Raw genomic sequence first — 22,513 nt, 5'->3', positions numbered from 1 at the left:
ACAAATAATGTAGGTTTTCCCATGGCAATAAGAAGAGTTGATCTGCCCTTTTCCAAAAGCTCTGAATAAAGAAGGTAACTTTCTAACTGAACCTTTACAGGCCTCCCATTGCCTTTCCATGCCTGTCAGTACTTTTTCATCTAGATAGCTTGTACAGAATGTGATTTTCTTTTCTCACCTGTAAGTATGTAAAACTGTTTTTCACATTTGTTATAAAACTACAAAATAATGAAATGGTCATGGTGGGGGAGAGAGAGGAGGAAACTGGACAAAAGAGAAATGCTGAGTTAAGGTGTTTGGTATATTAAACTTTGTAGTGTTCCAGTCCTCAAAAGTGACCTCAAAAGTAATACTACTTATCTTTTAATTTAATCACATAAAATCTTTTTTCCTAAAGTGGAGCTAAGATCTGTTCTAGTCTGTAGTTGGTCTTACACAAAATTTACAGATATATAAACCAGTACAATTAGAGTGTAACCTACTTGTTTTAGGGAATCCTGAAATGTTCCTGGAGGTAGGAACTTAGGGTTTTTTTGTTTGTTTGTTTTCCTGAAGAAATATGATTCTGCAACCACAATCTAGGAGAATATACTGTATTCTGTTTGCTCTTCCACCTGCTATAAGTATTTAAAATGGTATAAGTAAATGTTATCTAGGAGTCCTGGCAGCTACTTACTGTGCTAAACTCTGTCCACATACTTCTGAGTTCATTGCAGGATCTAAATAAGCAACCAGCTGCAGTCTGAAAAAGACTGACTGTTACAGAAATTATAGTAATATTTTAATCTCTGAATCACAAACAAGGCCACAGTAGGAGTCAACTAATTTATTTGGTAACATTACTAAGTGGCTGAAATGCAGTCTTTGCTCCTGAAGTTAGGGGGCATTGTGCTTTCTGTCATCATGCACAGAGTAACCACAGCAATTGATAATGAGCCACTGACTACATTAAACTTCATAACAGCATGGCGAAATGTGCCAGTTGTTACTACTTGTTCTGTTGCCTATCCTTCTGGTTGCTCTCATGGTAGTTACTTAATTTTGGTAAGTAGCTCTGAAATGTTGTATGTGTTGCTACTGTTCAGAGATAACACAGCTGTCTTGTGTTCTTACTCGTTTGACAGTGGTCTAAGCCTAGCACACAGTAGCACTTAGCTTTTAGGAGCCTCTCTATTAGAGTTCAAACGGACAGCTAGCTTATGGATGATAGTTAGATATAAATATTAGGGTATATTCTGAATCTGAATCTAGTACTTGCCAACCTAGAACATAGCTTAACGTAAAATTTTTAATTTGTGTAGATAACTATCTCATAGATGGTCCACAGAGGGAGTGATTCTTAATGCTTCTATATAGGAATGCAGTATATACAAGATAAAATGAAGTGAAGAAACCAAGGGGCTTACAGCTGGATACATCCTGAAATTTTATTTTGTATGGCTTGGAACCACTCTTTTAACTATTACTAGATGGTATGACAGTGCATGTTTAATGTGTGACCTGGCAGATATGTTTTTAGAGGGCCAGATAAGCTCTTCAAAGAGAGGATTTGTCATCCCTGCCTTGAGTATCTGATCTAAAATTTAATTTTGCAAGTGTATTTTCTTTAGCACCCAATATCAGATCTAAACTTAGTTAAATGTGAATGTTTTGGCTGACCTAGTTTAAAAGAGCCATGCTTGCAGTGCTTGATCTATTTTCTGCAAATCAGATTAGTGAGGAATGTGCAATTTTAATCAGTTTAAAATATTCCCTGTTTTTTTTTTCTTTGTAACTTTGGAAAAAGTTGTCAAGCAGTACGAATTTTAATACAAAGAATTCATAGAGCTCAGCTGTAATAAGCAGACTTTGATTTTTGCAAATTTAGTATCAAAAAGCATTAATGGGAAACATGATAGCCTTCCCTTGTTCATAAAGCTATCAGGTGTTCTAGAAAAGACAATTATAATTGGACAGGCTGGAGAGCTGGGCGGAGAGGAACCTCCTGAGGTTCAACAAGGGCAAGTGCAGAGTCCTGCACCTAGGGAAAAATAACCCTAGGCACCAGTACAAGCTGGGGGCTGACCTTCTGGAGAGGAGCTCTGCAGAGAAAGACCTGGGAGTGCTGGTGGATGACAAGCTGACCATGAGCCAGCAGTGTGCCCTTGTGGCCAGGAAGGCCAATGGTCTCCTGGGCTGCATTAGGCAGAGTGTTGCCAGCAGGTCGAGGGAGGTGATCCTGCCCCTCTACTCAGCTCTGGTGAGGCCTCATCTCAAGTACTGCATCGAGTTCTGGGCTCCCCAGTACAAGAGAGACATGGAGCTATTGGAGAGAGTCCAGCATAGGGCTACGAGGATGATCAGAGGGCTGGAGAACTTGCCCTATGAGGAACGGCTGCGAGAGCTGGGCCTCTTCAGCCTGGGGAAGAGAAGACTGAGGGGGGGATCTTATCAATGTCCATAAGTACCTGAAGGGAGAGTGTCAAGGGGATGGGGACAAACTCTTTTCAGTTGTCCAGTGTGACAGGACAAGAAGCAATGGGCAAAAACTGAACCATGGGAGGTTCTGCCTGAACGTGAGGGGGAATTTCTTCCCTGTGAGAGTGACGGAGCCCTGGCAGAGGTTGCCCAGAGAGGTTGTGGAGTCTCCTTCTCTGGAGATATTCAAGGCCTGCCTGGATGCTACCCTGTCTACCATGCTCTAGGTGACCCTGCTGAGGAGGGAGGTTGGCCTAGATGATCTCCAGAGGTCCCTTCCAACCTTACTGATTCTATGATTCTATAATGAAGATTTGCTCAAGCACTTCTGTACTAATTCTCCATCTTAATCATAACTCTTTTCCTTACAGAGTAAGACTGTGTGTGGTTTCTGCCAGAGGTACAAGCTTGGAAAAGTAAGACCAAAAATCAGCATTATTTTAAATTATTCTCAAACTACCTTCTGCTCAGCCTGTTGATGCTTGATATGGTTAACTTGATATGTTAACTGCATACCTGAAAGCTTATTTGCTACATATGCAGCACTCTGGTATTTATCTGATCAATACCTACTTCTCTACTTAATGCTCCAGGACATTTGTGGTGGACTCTTGGTCTTGCAGAGTGTAATAGGAGAATTGAAGGTGAAGAATCTGCCCAATCCTTTCACAGCCATTTTAGTGACGACCTCATGATAAACCAAGTTTCCTTGTAGAAGAAGATGGATTAATTCAGGGCCTAGTACCTGATTTAGCCTCTAGTTTGATAAAAGTCTGCCTTGATTTAGGTCTCCAGACTAGCTGGAAGTGCTTGCATGGTCATGAGTTATAATAATGGGCAAAGTTTGGCATGTTGTTGAATTGTAAGTGAGTACTAGGGCTGCAATGAACAGCAAATGGTTGTTTGAAATCAGCTTGAATTGGTAGCTGCTGAAAATAAGCTTGCCTAAATTCATTTATCAGGCTGTATTTTCTTTTCTTCCCTGTGCCTGTAATGTTGGTTGAGTAGTGAGCTGTGGTGTCCATATATAAGTTTTTGGATAGAGAAGGGAAAATCTATGGAGAAGCAGGCATGATAAGGTGACAACAAAGTAAAAAAGAGGGGAAAAATGAAGAGGAGGAATATAGGGAAACATCCTCTTCCATTCACTTCACCATCCTTTTAAAAAAGACTGTGTTAAAGGTGCCTTCTGTTTAAGAGAAGAGATTTCAGGAGTGGACTGTTGACCACATCCAAGGTCTGGGTTCTGGATACATGGCTCACTTTGTGGGCTGAATTTTGCTAACTTCCACTCTGTGCATCACATCTTTTGGAAGAAATGAAGAATGACTTTTGAGATAACATGTTGAAACAGCTAAATGTTGACTAAGTTTGGCAAAAGTTTCTGCAAATTGTTTTCTCTTCACGAGAATGGCAGCATATGTAGCTCAGTATGAAGCTGGAGACTGTTGCCTCCTTTTCAGAAGTTTGCAAGGCTTGTAGTGGGATAGGGTCTGGCCCTGTTGCAGTTGAACCATCCTAAGGTTATTTGTGGGAGATTTTCTATTTGTAGGGTTTTGTTTTGTTGTTTTTTTTGTTAAGTTTTTTAATAATAAACTTGGGTAGAAATAGCACACATTTCCTTGGGGTGCAAGGAAAAGTAAGGTGGGAATGTTGCTGTCACTTCTGTATGAATGAAATTTCCCTCATCTTTTGACTTTGGTTAATGTCTCTCATGACTAAGTGAGTGCTTTATTCTCTGGATTGTTTGTCCATGCAGGCTACTTAGTACATGAATGCCTGTATGTGAATTGAGTTCTTCTTGAAAGTGTTCTGAGGCTCTGTGTTTGATTCATTGATCACCAGAGTGTTTGAACTGGATGGACAGCTTTCTTGCTGTTTGCTCTTAGCTCAGATGCTCTTGCATTTTATTTTATCTGAACTATTCTGGAATCTGTATGGAAATAAATGGAACCAGTTATCCTAAAGGATATAACAGGTTTTTTGAGTAGTGATAAGATTAATTGACTATATAATAATGTTGTGAAGTGTAACTGGTAATTACTGGGTTCTTTTTCTCAAGGTCTGCTATTCTGGGAGGAGGCGGGAGGAAAGAGATGACCTGCTGTGCTTTAACAGCCCTGTAATTTAGTGCTACAAGTAGCAAGAAGAATAGTGTAACCCTTGATTTAAGGAATTTTCCTCTCCCTCCTCTTGCCCAAACATACTGTATTCCTCAATTTGATAAAGAAATTTGACTCAGTGTATTTAATTTCTCTAGCTGCTGAGTCCATAAGGATTCTAACTGGGGGGGGGGGGGGGGGGGGGAATCCAAAAATACTGTACCACTAATAGTTAATGGTATCTGAGCCCTTGGCTGTAGAGTTGGATTAAGTCATTGAGCTCCTCTCATGGGTTGCTAACTGCTGGTGGAAACTTCGCATGCCTTTTGGTGAGCTCGTGCATGTTGTTTAACATTTTTACAGGGTTTTATATTGATTGAATACTGACTCTCCTGGAGTTGTAAAGTTCAAACTGTGGAGCTCGAAATACTTTAAAATGGCATAGTCTTAAGTAGGCTCAAGGATTCCTGGATATAACATATTCTAAAGCATCTCCAGCATGCTTAAAAGGAATAGCAGTGATACAGCAGTGACGATACAGTTAAATATGGTGGCAACATTTGTCTTACGAATTTTACCTGAAGTATTGGCTAGTGTTCAAATTGTTTTACTCTTCTGATGTTTTTAGGCTGATTTTGAGGGGTGAGCAGGAGGTACCGGACTCGATGAGTTTCCATCGAAATGTCGGAAAAGTCAGGCCAGAGTACAAAAGCAAAGGATGGAAAAACAAAGTATGCAACACTCAGTCTGTTTAATACTTACAAGGGAAAATCACTGGAAACTCAGAAAACCACAGGTGAGTACACTGACTTTAATTTTGCATTGTTCCCTTATCACTGTAGGACAGTCTATTAAGAGTGCAAAGTACCTGAGCACCTAACCACAGAAAGATTTTTGAACTGCTTGAAACTGTGGTTAAATGGGAGAGTTGTGGGAAGGAATCTTGATTGCAGTTTCTGATTACTTGTAAACTAGTGTTTCAGTTCAGGGAGACAATATTTTCAGTCTAATAGAAAGTAGAATACAGATGAATAAGAGAACTGTTTGATAGTTTCAGTCTCCCCCTGTTATCAGCACTTGACAGGCCATTCCCTAGCTGTGTTTTTAACTGTTAATTGATGGGAAGTGGGTATGACAGTGCTTCTACCACTGACTGTATTTCAAACTCTTTAGTGAGTGTATTTGTTCCTGCCCACCTTGTGGAGTGTAAATAACAAAACCTATGCAGAATTGGAGGTACTCGATTCACAAGAAAGGGATGTATACTTTCATATCAGGTGCTTCATTAGAGTTCTGCAGACAAACACTGGGTGAAACTTCAGTGAAGTCCCAAGTAAGGCCAGTGTGGTTATGGTTTTCTATGATTGGATTGAGAAGCACAGGAGGGAAAAAAAAAAAAAAAAAAAAAAAAACTCTGCAGACCTTGAATTTGATAATTTGATTCGATATACTTAAATCCAGAGGGAGAACATACGAAGAGTTGGAGTGAGGGTTCAAACTTGACAATTATTTTTAATAATTAATATTAATATTAAAGTTTACAATAATGTTAGAGGTTTAAGTTTGAAGCTGAGATACTTGTGCATTATAACATACTTAGGATAGTATTTTGTACTTTTTCACCTGATTTGATTAGTTGGTAGGTTGGATGTACCGTGTACAGTTAGCTTCGTACTGTTTTTCATACCTGTGGTCTGGAGTGAATGCACTTTGTAGGAATGTTTTTGCAAGAACGGCATCTGCCAGCTGAAACTGAAGCACCAGCCAGTGGGCTTGTGCAGCAAAAAAGAAATGGGCTGGACCCATGTGTGTATTCCTGTACTTATCAAGGTATGTTAAACCCCAAAAGGTGGGACAGAATGAATAATGTTTAATGTCATCTTAAAGGATTTTAAGATACCTGTATCTTACTGTCACTGAGCAGCGCTTCTAAAAGTGGGGCCGTATATCCTATTTCATCTCTGGAATAGGTTAACTATATTGACTCACTGTTTAAAAAGTACTTGAGTTCTGCCAAACCAAGTATTTCTAATTCCCACTTAAATTAAATTGTCAAGTATTTTGAGTTTCTAATTCTTCTTCTCTTAAAATTTCTCTCTCTTTTTTTTTTTTTTTAGCAAAACATTTTTTGATTTCTGCAGCTCTGCTGAAGAGCATTATTAACTTCCACTTTCTGTTTTGGCATGCAGTTGCCGCACGCCATGGATTGCAGAGTCTTGGAAAAGTTGCTATTTCGAGGAGGATGCCTCCCCCTGCTAACCTCCCTAGTCTCAAAGCAGAGAACAAAGGCAACGACCCTAATGTGAACATCGTGCCTAAAGATGGCACAGGATGGGCTTCGAAACAAGAACAGCATGAGGAAGAAAAGTAAGTGATCAATGAGATCAGGGTGGTTTTGCTGTAACTCTTCTCAAGAAATCTTCCCAGAACTAGGGATAGGTGGGGAGTGGGGAAGAATTGATTAGACCTGAATGTCCTCAAGATATCTAGTAGAGAGGAAGTGGCACCTCTGTTTTTGTGAGGAGAAGTTTGCTATTAGAGGCCAGTTGGAAAAAGAATCCCACTGATGTTGGAGGCAGTATGCTTATACGTTCCATATGAGGGGAAGCGCTTGGCGTTTCCTTTTGTCGCCTGTCATGGCTGTCCTTGAACAGTCACCAGAACTGACACAAAGGGAATATTATAACACATTCTCTTAAGATCAGTTTAATCACCTTAAAGCCTTGAAACTCTAGGAAGAACCCTTAGGTACACAGCAGCTAAGCTATCTAACTCTACTCGTGAATTCTTGAGAGAGTATGTGAAAGTATGCTTTAATTAGTGTGATTATGCTGATCTGTGGCAGAGAAATATCACCAATTTTTACTTTGTATACATTTGTTTAATCTCCACTTTATTTCTCTGGTGGTTCTTAATACTTGCAATTTAATAACTTGAAAATAACATGAAAATGGTGATAATGTTGATTCACTTCTGTGTGTTTTGTGTAATATAATTCCCCGTACTCAATCTGGATATAAATGTAGTTTCATGCTAGAATCCTTGCTACTCTTGGAGCTGTTACTGTGGTTCATGAAGCTCTGCAGCTAGTGCCTTGATCACCTGACTGAAGCACTGCTGCTTGTTGCAGAGTGGTGTGGTTTTGCTGGTGTGTTACTAGCACTAGTGAAAGCAAATGATGATTGAATGTTTTCTTCCCTTTCTTGCTGTCCCTTTATTTCTTCCTGCATGCATTCCTACATTTAAATGTCAATTTTTCGCATCATCTGTCTAAAAAGATTGGAAATTGATTGTTAAACCCTTACAAGTTTACTATTATATTTAGCTTTTGTTTTAGGTCTATGAAGCTGTAAATTTAGGATCATCTGCCGAGTGTTTGTATGCTACTTCCATGAAAAATTTTCTGTACATAAGAGGTCATTTACACTTTGTCTAATTAAATCTGTTTTGAGCTTAGTAGCTTAACTAAAAATACCTATATCTTGAAGTCTGTCTTTCTGTATCCTGCTACTTCTGTTAAAGTGTATTTTAGTAGGTGATGGTTTGCTTAAAAATAACTCTGCCTTATTTGCAACTGGAAGATATTTGCCTTTGTTTTTTCATTATGCGTTATTCTGATAAAGCCCTTCACACAGAAGTAAAACTAGTGGGAGGAGGGACTTGCTCCCAGGAATGGATATGTATGTCCAGGCTACAAGTAAATTCTCTTAAGCTATGGTTATCTAAAGCATTTGCTTGGGTCTTCAGACCATTTTTGTATTTACTACTGCTCCGACTTTTCAATGTGCTTATAAATGCTGCTGTTACGTAGAGGTTTCTGATACTGGTCTCCCCAAAGTCTGTTTTGAAAATATCTAGCTGTAAGAATATGTAAGTAAGGAATAACGTAGAAGAGGTGGAGAAGTTCTTTTCTTCTGGTAGTCTGTGGACATAAATCAAAAGTTGTCCTTGTGAAATGCCAATTAAGGTAGATGGATAACTGAAAAAAATGTAAAATTTTCTGTCCTTATGTTACCATTAACTAAAGATCACTAAATTGAGTGTCTTTCACTGATACTCAGATTAGCTTTGCACCATTATTAGCATGTTTTGTCTAGAAGCAATGGTGAACTTTATGATGAACTACTTAATTTTGTGACTTTTTAAAGGCTGATCAGTTTTTCGTATTTTAGTGTTACATTTGTACTAAAAGTTTGTAAGGATTCAATATATTAAATGCCAAAAAGATTTTAAACAGTCCAGTTTGCATGCTATGTAGATTCATTTGTCTTGTATGTTTTAAAGTCTCAGTGACTATATATATTCCTGCATTTAGCTCTAAGGAAAAAGTGTTTTGTTTTCTTTTAGAATGGATTGCCTTTGATTAAGTAACCTGAATAACTTTGTTCTCTTGTTGGCAGTTGCCATCCATCTGTGATGTGATTCCCCCTGCAGTATTTTTTTTTGGGGGGGGGGGGGGGCAGGAGGGAGGGGGTTTAGGGGGTTGAGGAGTTTTTTTTTTTTTTTTTTTTTTTTTTGCTCTGCTATTTCTGAGACTGCTGTGTAGTGCTTTGGGCTAATCCCTGCGGAACCCAAATGTGGGGTTTTTTTGTTTTGTTTTTTTTTCCAGTGACAGTTCTCAAAAATTTGGGGTTACTTGGAGATCTGTTTAAAGCATTTATAGTTGTTTATTGAAATATTATGCAGTGTAAATTAACTGCCTATTAAAAAAGTTAATTGCATAAGATCTGTAGAGATACTTCTACAGAAACCTGAAGGCCCGTTTTGCTATTGGCTTGTTTTCCACAAAAAGATGTTAATGGATGTCAGTTTGTTATCCTAAGCAGAGCGATCTTCTTAAAGTCTGTGTTGTAAACTAAAAATTTTGAGTACATCAACTAACATGGCATTGTAGTTAGGTCTTGCTTTACTGGTGCCATAAAGCAGTTCTACTCTGTTAGATTTCTCCTGTTCTTGTGTTACCAAATAGTAAGTATCGATGAGCTGGAGGTCTTTACTTGTGGACACAGACACCTTGGAGGCTTAAGTTACTTAGGGAGGCATAGTTCAGAAATAGGTATTCTTGAAAGAGATTAAACAGCCTCACTGGATTTATAGACCAAAAAGACCTTCCTCAAGTATGTGTTCACCTCTTAGATTGAGACAAAGTGAATGCTTATTGAAAAATGTCTGTCTCTTCTTCCTGCTAGATATTGAAATTGAGACTTTGCCTTTGTTCTCGATAGAATTCAACTTTCTTGTTCTGAACTCTGTACCTGGACATTTTTTCATGATGTCTTTAGCTTTACTTATCATTTCCTTGTACTTCACAATTTCTGACATACTTATTTCTGTTGTCTTTCTGTCTGTTCACAATAGTGTGTATATATATATATATATATATATATATATATATATATATATATATATTTTAATTGCTTTCCTCTCTTGGCCACTGAGCCAAGAGCATATTATTCCACATTTTTCCCTTACGTGGTTGTAAACTGATTGGGTTTTGATCATCTAATAAAAGTGCTTTAAAAGTTGTAATTCTGTTTGACTGATTACGTTGTCTTCCCAGCCATTTTTACTCATGCCTTTTCACTTTAGGAAATCCAGTCTTGAAAGAATTAGCTAATTTATTCCAATTTTTAACTGTTACTATAACACCTACTGTGACGTATGAAAATGCTTTTCTACAGAAAAGTAGTTATTGGTTCTTTAGTTGCAGTTACCTCGTTTTCGAGATAACTTGAAAATTTCATTCGTTTGCAGTAGTAGTCCTGACAGCCTCATTCTGTGCTCTGTCTTGTATTCATGAATGCTTTTCTTCCAATTCCAGACAGCCAGAAGTGCCGCAGACGCAGCCAAAACCTGCCACTCCTGCTCCAGAAGCAGCTCCTGTTGCCAAATCATGGGCCAGTACCAAGCCAGGTGGGCAAGGCGATGGTAAGTGGTGTTAAAGGTGGAGGGAATCTGGACTGGCCTAGCGGGCTATGAACGCTGCTGTGAAAGATCCAGACTCAGCAACCTTTTGAGCCAGCTGGGACTGAGAATGCTGTGGAAGCAACTTTCTTGGCCCGAAGGTGAGCCAGTCCCTTGTCACTCAAGTGAACTCCAGCCCAGTTTAATAGGTAGCAGGTCTGATTGCCTTATAAAGGGCTTGCATGGCCTCTTTTTTTGGATTGGCAGAGCAATGGTGGTCATAGCACAAGGTCTTGAACAGGGCTGAAATGGGAGGAGGAAAATATCTCTATTTTTAATGCATATAATTCTGGCACGTGAAGGAACACTGTAAACAGTGGTCAATTTATTCATTATTCTGAATCGTTTTATTCAAAAGGTGTATAGTCATGCTTCTGTTTAAATGTCTGTTACAACGCTACTTTATCTTCTAGATTCCTTGGCTGGTTGGCTTCTTTTTAAAGTGATACTGTTCAAGTAGATATTTTTGTAGGGGCAAAGTATTAAAGGTGGTTTTCTTATGTAATTGTATGAAAGAATGGAGAATCGTTTCCATAACTGTGGATCTTAGCTTGAGTGTTTCTGTTACAGATGTAAGGTTAGAGCTCGTTCTTCAGCAGACTTTCAAAATTGCATGGAGTGAGAGGTTGCTTAGAATTTCTGCATCTCCATTATGGAAAATAACCCATGACTTGTTTTGTTGTCTTAAATCTGAGACTTGCAAGCTTTCTGTGGCCAGAAAACATGATTTTGGCTTTTATGCTGAAATGAACTCTTTTCTGGATGGATCTAGTAGCATAAATCTGTTATATGGAGGTAAATTCTAAGCCTTTACATAGAGCTCGATATTAGCATTGCATGTCTAATGACTGCTGTTTTTATGGAGTAAGTATTCGAAGTGGCAGTTTGTAGATTCTACACTTGCTTTCCCATCTCGTGTTCCTTGTTTCATCCATTCTCTGATATAGAAAGTCTGTTCCCTTAAGCTCGCTCTGTATTTTGTCTTGGAGGAATGTTGTAGAATAATTTTTTTTTTAACAGAAAAAGCCAGCACTGGTATGCAGATCACTTTGCATCAGCCTTTCTACGTGAGCTGATCGGATCATTGCTAGTGTGACTGACACAGGAAATAAAGTGATTCAGCTCAGTGGCTTCAAAATGCATTTAGCTAATTATTTTGTGGTTGCCATGGCAACTTTGTGCCAATCCCAGATGGCGCCCTCATTTCATTCAATTAATGCGGTAGTGGGTTTGGTATTTCAAGAAGGAATAGAGAGTGTGAATTGGCATCGGCTGCTTGCTGTGCTCCTCAGTTTGAAACTTGGGGTACACCTGTCGTGCTCATATTTTCCTGATCTGCATTTGGCTGGTGGAATTTGGGCTTTTTCCAGAGGCCTTGTATATATTCCAGCAGGAAATGAGCCAGCAGCCTCATGCTCTTGTACATCTTCAGTTGAGTGAGGCGAGACTAAATCCTTCTCTGGTACTCCTTGTGACCAAGTAGAAAGGAAGGACTTCTAAAATTTAATTGCAGCATGTATTTTTCAGTTCTCATGTTGATTAGGAGGCAAAGTTAATTGCTACTGTAACATCTTTGAAAACCTTAATTGGTGAACTGTTTTTGGCTGACAGCCTAGCTATTTCAGGTTGATAACCTGAATGCTATCAGGCTTATCACTGAGCATGGTATTGCTTTGCAATTAAAACATTATTGCTGTGCTGTGGACTTGGGCAGAAAACATTTTCAGGATTTATAAAATGAGTATTGCATACCACAGGACCTCTGAAAGAGGATCCCTTGCCTGGCAGGCCAACAACTTAGCGTGACTGCTGATTTCAGTTGCATTAAACAAGCCTTTGGATATAGCTAAATGGGCATATCAAGAGTCTAATATCTGTAACAAAAACTCAGTTAACCTGACCTGCAGAAGGTGAAGTTGGAATTAAGCATGAAAGTTCTCATATGTAGGCACAGATACAAATGTTGTGATATTTGCTGTCATAACTTTACAACAGAAGTGAAAAGAGTGAGGATTTTGTCCTGTGCTTAACTCTTAAAAAACATCAAGATCCCTACATTTTAGCCTTTTTTCAGAAGGATTCTTTTGTGGGTTAGAGAGAAGAGGAGCTTTAAACAAAAAAAATGGTATAAGGAAGCTTTTTTGTTTTTCTTTTTTGTTTTCCTCTGATCCAAGGGATTGTTTGCTTTGGACTGTATGTGTTCACATCCGTTTTTTGTCAGTTTTCCCTGTAGTCTTTGTGGCCTAACATGCTGTCTCTTACAATATCCAGTAGCTAAGATAGATATATGAACAGGACATTATTCAGAATGATTAGAAATTTTCCCTAAGCAAGTTTATCAGTGGTTTGGTATCAGAATGCTGTTGGCTAATAGGTCAGTATTCATTGTGTGTCTGGCAGGAGGGGAAAATGATTTGCTTAAAACCTTTGACATAACTCTGGATTGGAATTTAAGGCTTTTGTTATAGCTGATAGACCAAACATAGATTATGTTCCTGTTTAGTGGTTTTCTTAACACTGCTTTGAATCAAAGAATGCTACAGTTCTTGATACTTAAGTTTTCTCACAAGATAAAACTGTGGCCTTCAATAGTCCAGCAGAATTATTTGTTATTAGAACAGTAATGAATCTTAGGGTCTTTGGCAATAACATAACTGCCTGTTCTTGAATTGACTGCAGTTGCTGTGAATAAAACAAGGGAAATCTTTGTGCTTGAAAAAAGGATGTTGACAGAGCCGAGGAACTTAAGTACTGTACTCCCTGTGTTGCATCTTGTTCCTTTGGGCAGTTCAAGCTGTCCATTTGTCTCTTTGGTGGTTGGTTCAGCTTTTTTCCTCAGTCCTGACAGGTGTGGTAATTGGCCCAGTAGATTTGATGACTTCGGTATTTGTTAGCAAATGTGAATCCTTTATAAGGATTACTCTAGGCTTATGTGAATTCTATGTTACCAGTAAAATAGTGTAGCTTTCAAGTTCACCTTTTAAGGATGATCAGACTTCTGACCTCTTTAGACTACAGAAGTTTGTGACTGTGATTTTACTGTTGTGTAGGTCCAGCTATTCAAGTAAATAGTTACTTCCAGCAAGAGTTTCCCAGTCTGCCGGCAGCTGGGGATCAAGAAAAGTCAGGCAGAGAGAAAGATGCAGCTGAAGAGCATGGATCTGGACCCAATTTGCGACCACAAAGTAAGTATATATTACAAATTCTTGTGAAATAGCATGCATTTGTGTGGGACTTACTTATTACAAGATTGCTTACTCCCCATGCAAAGTACACTGAATGGATTTTTTTTAATCAATATACCTCTACAATACATAAACTGTTGAAAATGAGCCAAATTGTCCTTCCATAAGAAACTCTTGCAACTCTCTTTCACTATATGGTTATTTTGTTTAAGAGCTTGTCATAGGGATTGGGAGGTGGGGAAGGGGGCTTTTTTTTTTTCTCCTCCCTCTCCCCTGCTCTACCATGTTTCCGATGTGTGGAAACAGGATTTCTCCTAATCCTAATCTGCCATTCATTCCTCATTTTTCTAAACTGGTCAGTAATCCGCTTGTTCTCCAGGGGGCTTTTGCTGGTTGCACAATACTGACACTTTTTTACTTTTACCTGCTGAATGCCACAACAGCTGAAAATGTATCTGAAATACTCTCCTAATATTAACTAACCATGAAAACAGTCTTTAGAATTGCCCTGAAATGATTGGATACTCATATGCCTAGCCTGAAAAATCCCATTTGGCCTGCAAGGTCAGAATGTAGTATGGTGTGGAAGTCTGGGGCATTCTTAGCTCTTCTCCCAGGTGTTCTGACTAGGCAGATTTATTTCAGCTTTAGATGATTAGCTATAGCAAACACAATCATAAATATAAACAAGGTTCGTGTTATATGTTTCAGTCCAGAGCTGAGTGTATTGCTTCCCCAAGTTCTTCTAATAGGAAGGCATTTGGGGAAGCAATACACTCATTTCCTGTGAGGAACAGGATTCCTTTCTTCATCAGAACTTTTTGCTGGAATTTGCACCTGGAGAACACTTTCTGCACTGTAATTGGCACTGCCTTCTGCCTGTGGCGGAGAAGATAAGCACTGCTGCTGTAGTGGTTTGGGCTCTCAGAAAATCGTGAGCCCCTTTCTCTGCTACTCACCCAGGTTCTTCTTGACTTGTTTCAATGTAGAAACATATGTGTGTGCAGACTGAAACAATGTACTTCTTCAGGTCCCTGCCTGGTTTTGGTGTAAAGAATAAGCCAAAAAGAAATCTCAGAGATGTCAATAAAACACCACTAGGAAAACAGCTATGTTTGTTCCAGCCTCCTGCATCATTCTGTTGTAGTTTTAATCAGCAGTATGCATGCCATTAAGCCCTTCTTTCTGTCTGACAGCAGAGGGCTAAACAAGCTTGGTGAGTATTGTCCTTTAGCAGTCATGCTCCCTAGCAAGGGTAATGGAAGAACTCTAATGGGAATTTGGGAGCATAGCTTTAGCACTGCGTGAGGTAGGAGAGTCGTCCCTACGACATCATGGGCAGTGAATGTCTGTGAGTTGGTGGCGGTCCTTAAGGATGTGAACAGGGATGCTAAGTTTTATTTTTTTGTCCTAATCCCTGCTCTGTAATCAACAGAAAACTCTAGAGGAATCAGCTGCCTGGCACAAGTGCTAGATCATTAAATCTTTTACTTTTCCTAGACTTCTTTACTGGCCACTTGCACACAGATGTGCAGCCCTTGTCACTTCCATTCCATCCTTGTGAGTTAGAGCTGAGTCAGACTTTAGGTACCTGTCTTAGAAATGTGATACATGAGTATGTCATTTTGAGCTGCTTTAGTCATTCATGGTAGGCCTCTGCTACTTAAGAAGCTTGTTCTTTCCCTTGACAGCAGCTCTTTCTATACCATTAAGACATCAAGTCGACAGGGTAGCCGACTTACCACAGCTGAAGCTGTTCTCCGTGTTGCACTACTATTAACACCCTTCCTAAGTTGCATTGTATTCTGGAAGGTGAGAAAGACAGCTAGAGCAACCTGTAAATTTCTCTCACCCCTTAGGAATTCAGCTGGGTAGGCCTGAGGAGAATTGGAAAACAATGCCTTTTTTTCTTAAGTAGCTGTTGCTTGTTTGAGCAGTAAATATGAACATCTGTCTGCACAGCAATTACTGTACCACAGGAAACTCAGTAGGAAGACTGTGTTTTTGCTCGTACTTGTCCGTGAATCTGTAATATAAAGTCTGTTCTTGTTTTTTTTTCCTTCGTACTGATTCTGTCCATGCAGATGCTACCAACTGGAGAGAAGGTGGTAATAAGAACAACTCACCTGGTTCTCCAACTGATCAAGAAGCTAAAACTCCTGGGCAAGACGATAGTGCTGCAGTGCCAGGAGAGCAAAATGATGCCCAGAAGGCAGCAGAAAAGAGGGATGTGCGACTACCACAGGTCCCTCAGCCCAAGCTGAATGGTCAGCAGCAACCAGCTGTCTCATCTCAGTACAGGGCAATGATGCCACCTTATGTAAGTGATGGTTATACGGAAAGGTTTTAAGCAGGAGGGAGTGATTATTGGCTCATTTGATTTCCTTGTCCCTGGAATGCTTATCAGCATTGCTTTTGTCACTGGGTAAACAAACATTTCAATGTTAGACTGGAATTTTGAATTTGTAGCGTTTCCATTTCTCCATTTTAAGTCATACTCCCAGATGAAAGTCTACATATATCTTTTTGAGTGTGCTATTACTATTTTAAACTAGCCTTCTACTGAAGAAAAAATGCTGATCTGCTACTAATCCTTTTTCCTGAAAGGCCTGCCACGAAGTTTCAACTTGTCAGGAAGTGGTGAAGGTTTGTAGTCACTCCACCTTGGTACCTTGATTTCACACACTTGCCATTAGAGCAAACTTTCCCAAGTAAAGAATCTTCCTTTACTTCCATTATGATTCCTTTGATGTTATCAGTATGTTTAATACAATAATTTCTTTTTAACAAGTGGCTCCTGTTATAAACCTTTCCTAGATGTTTAATCAGTATCCAAGAATGGCATATCCTCCTTCCATGCAAGGTCCAACCAGATTCCCTAATTCTGAGCCTAGCAGGTAAGAAACAGTACGAGTGTTACTGTTGTATAGATCTGAAGTCTGTGTGTGCGTTTTGTTTTTTTAAAACAAAACTGACACCTATTGAATAGCTAGCTTAACTGTTTGGTTTGCATAGAGCAGTGCTATGGGGTCACTTGTGTTGCAGAAAAACGCATCTAGGCAGATGCAATACTTGAGGGATTTCTCCACTTCATAGGACTTCTGATTTGGAAGGGCAGGAGACAGTTGGGAACACCTTACCTTTGTAATTTCAAGAAGCATATTGTCTGTAAGAGGACTATTATTCCATTTTCACAGTGAAAGTACTTCCTGATTCTCAACTGTACTGCTTGCCAATTAAAGTAGAACTCTGCCGTGTGTTAAAACTAGCTTTCCTCCTTCCTGTATGTCTTTTTGTTGGTGAAAGCGGCTATGCACGCATGTGAGAGAATGGGGGGTCCTATGAGCAGGAGGGTACAAACTTTGACAGATGCTTTGGGACAGGGAAGAGGCAGGAGAAGCGGAAAGAGGTGACTGGGAGAACTTAAGTAGGGAGAGGGTACAGAGCTTTAGATGTTGGGGAAAGCAGGGAAATCATAAAGAAGTATCGCTGAGGTGGAAAAGGTGGTATGAAGGATATCTGATTTGTGTATGCACTGCACAAGCTACAAGATGTGTGGTTTTCTACTGTCAAGTAACAACACAGAACATTGGGCTTGTTGCAAAGTGTGCAGACAAGGCTATAGCATCTAATCTTTCTCTTCCTTTATGAAACTTTCTCCAGAAACATTCCAAACAAGTAAGAAACCAATATGGTGCTGTAACAGTCATTATTTGAAATACAGTAGTCTCACCTGTCTCAAATTCATAGCCTGTGTTTAAGAGAACAGCACTCTCTACTTGAAATAATTGCTTGTCATACAAGTTGACCTTTTATCTATTCATGTTGCTGGACAAATGGTTACAGCAGCCTTTGCTTCTGTTTCTCTTTTAGAGGGCCAAGGGGAAGAGGACCACCTTCATGGTGCTCAGAACCTATTGAGCGCCCATCCATTCTTAGTGCTAGCGAGCTTAAAGAGTTGGATAAATTTGATAATCTAGATGCGGAGGCCGATGAAGGCTGGGCAGGTAAGAACAGCAGATTAACATTTTTTTATTTGTACATTAAATCTTTTTAATTTTTTTAAATGAATGTTTGCTTATGCAACAGGTGCTCAGAGTGAAGTGGATTACACTGAACAGCTGAACTTCAGTGATGATGATGAGCAAGGAAGCAGTCAAAAAGAGAAGGAAAGTGGGTGAGTTGGTGTTGCCAGTTTTATGTGGATGATGTGTAACTAGCTTAGCTTTTGAGGAAGTTGAATGAAATGAGCCAAAGCTTACTCCTTCCAACAACATTTATTTAAATAATTTAATATTATAATAAATTGCATAACTTTTTGCATGCTTGAGCCAGTTAGACATGCAGTAGAAGTGATCTTGATGGTGAGAAACTTCTGCTCTTGCTAAGAAAGGCTGAAGGTAGAAGGTAAATCACCAAATACCTCTGTGGAGTACACCTTTCTTTCCTTTGTGCACAGTGATGAACAAACACCATCAAAAGACTCTCAAAGCCCTGATAGCCAGAAGGAGGCAGAAGACCAGACAAGTACTAAGTCTGCCACCCAGGTTTCCACAGCAGTAACCAAAGCATCCTATGGCAAAAGCTCTCAACTTGATCAGGTTTGTGTTTCCTTCTCCAACTTCTCTGGCAAAAACCTTGTCAGAAGAGGCCTGACTCAGGTGTCTTTCCAAACTATCAGGTCTATAGTGGTTATGAGTGTGAGTCAAAGTGTTAGCAACTACTGCTTGTCTGAGCTGTGGTAACTGATCGGGTGCTACTTAGCTTCTTCGAGTCACAAAATAAAAATAGCATGTCTTTATCTAGTGGTTTCTAATCCACAGTTGTGAGGGGTTGAGAACTCTTAGGTCAGTTGCTGTGGCTCAACTGACGAACTTTTAACTTGATACTTTTGTGTGACCATACCCTGTAACAGTGAATGAAGCCATGCTGCTGTCTGTCATGTTTTATAGTGGCACTGGGTAAACGTGCCCTGTTGGCTTACACATCTTTCCCGATTTTATATCGTGACTCACTTTCTTCAGCACAGCTTAGCCAACTTGCGTCTAACTTCTCAGGCAGAAATGTCTTAGATAATGCAGAATTTATCAGTTTAGCCATTGTGGTTTTTTGAATTATCTTGCGGTAGTGGAAGATTGGCAACTGCCTAAGCGTATGTCTTCCTGAGCCCTGTTGGTTCTCCTCTTCCTCCCAGGAAAAGCTATTGTTGGCTTTCCATAACATTTTCAGGCAAAGTTGTCCATTGATACTAGTGATAGCGAAGGTGGAGGATTCTGAATTTGTTTTACTCCCCTTTCTCTAGATAAAGACCATATAGCCTTTCAGGATTTGTCACTACATTGAATCTGAGGAAGAGCAGTGTTGGTAGCATAAACTCTGATATTTGGATGTGTGACATTTCTAAAGTAATTATTGAGCTCTCAGTACAGGATATAGAGATGTTCTTGCCCTCTTTTGTATACACATTTATATCAGATGGAGGATAATTTGCTAGATGTGGTATCTTAATACAGACATATTAAGTACCACAGTAGAAAACAGTAAATCTAAAATTTGCCAGCCTGACTGTCACTACAAACTTGCTTACTGTAGTACTGTATTCAATCCAATAGGATCGAGGTCCAACACAGCCTTCTATACATGAAAGGGGTGGTCCTGCTCCTCATCCAAAATCTATTCTACCACCGGTAAGAAAAATTAAAGCCGTCTTTATTTCCTCCACAATAGCATTAAAGCTCTTAACGCAAGGGAATTAGACTGGGAGAAGTAAACATACTTCATATAAAGATAAGTCCTTTCTGTAATGAGTAAAATAATAGTAGCTGAGGCCAGTAAGGGTAAGACCCCAGCACAGCCATGCTGCTTACTGCATAAAGCAGCCCCATCTTTTAAGCTGCATGTGAAATGAATGGGAACCTCAGGAGCTTTAGTTATCCAGCCCCTTCTGGGGACTGGAAAGAACGAACAGGGGTGCAAGGTAGACTTTGAAGGGGATACTGGCTGAACGCAGCCAAATTGAAGATGTGAGAAAAGGCAAAGTGGATTGGCGGACATGATGTCTGTAGTGAAATGAGTAGGTGGTAGTCTGTTACCAATTTTCGACAGTCCTTATTAAAATCTCTGTGGTATCCTAAGCTACCTTGAATTTCTCTGGCTCCTTGGTGGGGACTGCTGTCTGAGCTCTCGCATGAGTCTCTGTGACTGTAACCAAACCTAAAAGATGTTTGATGTCATCTTTACACAGTCATTTTGTTGTAGCAGTGATGGAGGAGGAGGCTGGCATGAGCCCAGCTGAATCTTTGCCTCTCTTCACTGAGCTCAGGTTTCATGAGTCAGAGTTGAAGCAGGAAGGTGGGGGCTGTCTTTTTGTCTTCCCCATACCTTGCTGTATAAAGATGCCATCCAAGTACAAGTTTGGCAAATAGTTAAAATGTAGTATTTCAGCTGACTGGTATTATATGTACTCTACTAGACTTGCTCATTTTAATATTGCAGCACCCTCCTCCTGATCGCCAGGTGGGACCTGGAAGACAGGGTCCCTTTCCCCCTAAACCAGTACCAGATGAAGATGAAATTTGGAAACAGAGGAGAAGACAGCAGTCAGAGATATCAGCTGCAGTTGAGCGAGCTCGTAAGCGACGAGAAGAGGAAGAAAGAAGAATGGAAGAACAAAGAAAAGCAGCTTGTGCAGAAAAGCTAAAACGGTTAAATGAGAAATTTGGCTGCATGACAAAACCCTCCCGGGATGACCCTCTAAAAGAGAGGGAGAGGGAAAGGGAAAGGGAACGAGAGAGAGAAAGGGAGAGGGAGAGGGAGAAGGAAAGAGAGAGAGAAAGGGAGAGGGAAAGGGAGAGAGAGAAAGAGAGGGAGAGGGAGAAGGAAAAAGAAAGGGAGAGGGAAAGGGAGAGAGAAAAAGAGAGGGAGAGGGAGATGGAAAAAGAGAGAGAAGAAAAAGAAAAAATGGAGAAAGCCGAAGAACAAGAAAGAGAGAGAGAGAAAGAAAAGGAGATGGAAAAGGAGGAGAAAGAGACAGAAGAAGAGAAGCCAGCACCTGAGGTTCCTGAGCCTGAAGAACCTATGGCAGCACCTGCAGTAGAAAAACAAGAAAGTGAAAGCAGGAATAACCAGGAAGATAAAGGTATGCTTGCACAGCTAGGAGCTGTCTGTCTTAAAGCTGAGCCACAGAGCACAGCTGTAATTTAGAAGTCCAGTATGCACACCTACTTAGCTTAGTGTGTCTAGACTACTTGTTTTCATAGCACATTAATGTCACATTTTTAATTTTAAGAAGTTATTTTGAGAAAACTTGTTTCCAACCTACCACTTCTTTATTTTTATTCTTTTAGAAGATCAACCAGTCTTTACCCGACAAGATAGTGGTCGGAATGAGAAAGAGAATTCACAAGTGACTCATGAAAGTGAGCCAGATTCAGGATCTCAGCCTCGTCCTACTGTTTCCTCAGGCTATTCTAAACAGTTCCAGAAATCATTGCCTCCAAGATTTCAGAGGCAGCAGGTAACTAACTAGTTCATTAAAAGAAGAAATAATATGTTTACATTAACATAATTCTTTCTGTCTCATTCTGGAAAAATCTGATCGTATGAGTTATAAAAAGGTTAAGTTACTGGTTTTCTAATTCTGTAACATCTGTGGTATTAGAAGGAATTGTTCTACTTGAAATATTTCTCACTGTTTGGAAAGTATGTAATTGAGCAGAAGGCAAAAGAGACAACTGGCTTGTTCTTGCATCTGTTAATGGAAGTAGAGCACTGACTTGTGGGTTCTTGTGGAATCTGAAAGTTAACAGTTTCTCCTGACAGATTTCCTTAAAGGATTTCTGACATGTGCAGATGCAATTTGCACTCAGATCCTAAGCTGTGAAGAACACTTTGTTATATTAATGACTTGTACATGGTCTAGATTGTTCTGTATGTCTTGTGACGACCAGCAGAACTGTAGCTATTCTAAATTCTCCAGTTTGATTTCCCACTGCATCAGTTCATGCTGATACATGTTTGTCCTTGGTTTTTAGGCTAGTTAGTGTTCTGGGGATAACTTCACCTCTAGTTTTGAAGGGTTATTTTAACTCTGCCCAAGTTTGCATCTTAACAACAAATCTCATAATACTCTTTCTGTTATGCAGGAGCAAATGAAACAGCAGCAGTGGCAGCAACAGCAACAGGGTGTACTTCCACAATCTGCTCCATCACAGCCTTCTAGTGGCCCTGTCCCTCCTCCCCAGCATAGACCTCTCTACCAACCCATGCAACCACATCCACAGCATTTAGCTTCCATGGGCTTTGATCCGCGGTGGCTTATGATGCAGTCTTACATGGACCCACGAATGATGTCAGGAAGACCTGCAATGGATATGCCTCCTATTCATCCAGGTAAAATCTAACAGGATTTTGATTTGGGAATTTTCTTGATTTTTTGGAATAAAAGTCTTTCTTTAGCCGCACTATGTGTATTAACTGCAAATTTTGGCAAGGAGGAGATAAGCCTATATAACTTCATTATTTGCAATCAAGTCTATTTTAATAAAACTGGGAGAATGATAGTTATATATCAGTGTCCATCTTTGAATATAAGGTAAAATCATAGTGTGTTGCAGTTATGTTAGTAACAGTTAAAGCTGTATTCAAAATGTTAATAAACTTATTTTGCTATGGATTTTAAAGCTGACTTGAGTTAGACTGAACTGAGTAAAATAGTGTATTTACCAGTCACCTTTCATTGTATGTTAACATCTTTATATTCCTGATAAAAATGAAAATATACCTGAAATTATGTTTTTTCTATTA

The 22,513-nt window shown here is 39.6% G+C and overlaps 1 protein-coding gene across 10 annotated transcripts in view; it reads left to right on the top strand.

The window, feature by feature from the left end:
* PRRC2C (proline rich coiled-coil 2C) overlaps positions 1-22,513 on the top strand; it is a 78,339-nt gene that overhangs the window by 14,595 nt on the left and 41,231 nt on the right. For 9 of the 10 annotated variants that reach the window (XM_062582191.1, XM_062582190.1, XM_062582188.1 and 6 more), the window contains exons 2-14: positions 5,188-5,355; positions 6,749-6,926; positions 10,381-10,487; positions 13,574-13,708; positions 15,793-16,028; positions 16,526-16,605; positions 17,582-17,715; positions 17,798-17,885; positions 18,168-18,309; positions 19,321-19,395; positions 20,204-20,846; positions 21,055-21,224; positions 21,853-22,099. In XM_062582191.1, the coding sequence (XP_062438175.1) occupies positions 5,241-5,355; positions 6,749-6,926; positions 10,381-10,487; positions 13,574-13,708; positions 15,793-16,028; positions 16,526-16,605; positions 17,582-17,715; positions 17,798-17,885; positions 18,168-18,309; positions 19,321-19,395; positions 20,204-20,846; positions 21,055-21,224; positions 21,853-22,099 (2,350 nt within the window). In that variant the 5' untranslated portion in view covers positions 5,188-5,240. The remainder of the gene's footprint in view (positions 1-5,187; positions 5,356-6,748; positions 6,927-10,380; positions 10,488-13,573; positions 13,709-15,792; positions 16,029-16,525; positions 16,606-17,581; positions 17,716-17,797; positions 17,886-18,167; positions 18,310-19,320; positions 19,396-20,203; positions 20,847-21,054; positions 21,225-21,852; positions 22,100-22,513) is intronic. The other variant, XM_062582184.1, reaches the window with a different exon arrangement.

This window comes from Rhea pennata, chromosome 8 (assembly GCF_028389875.1).
Source record: "Rhea pennata isolate bPtePen1 chromosome 8, bPtePen1.pri, whole genome shotgun sequence".
In the NCBI taxonomy this organism is placed as follows: domain Eukaryota; kingdom Metazoa; phylum Chordata; class Aves; order Rheiformes; family Rheidae; genus Rhea; species Rhea pennata.
The sequence above is the reverse complement of the archived record's forward strand: the minus strand, read 5'-3'. Positions and strand labels throughout refer to the sequence as shown.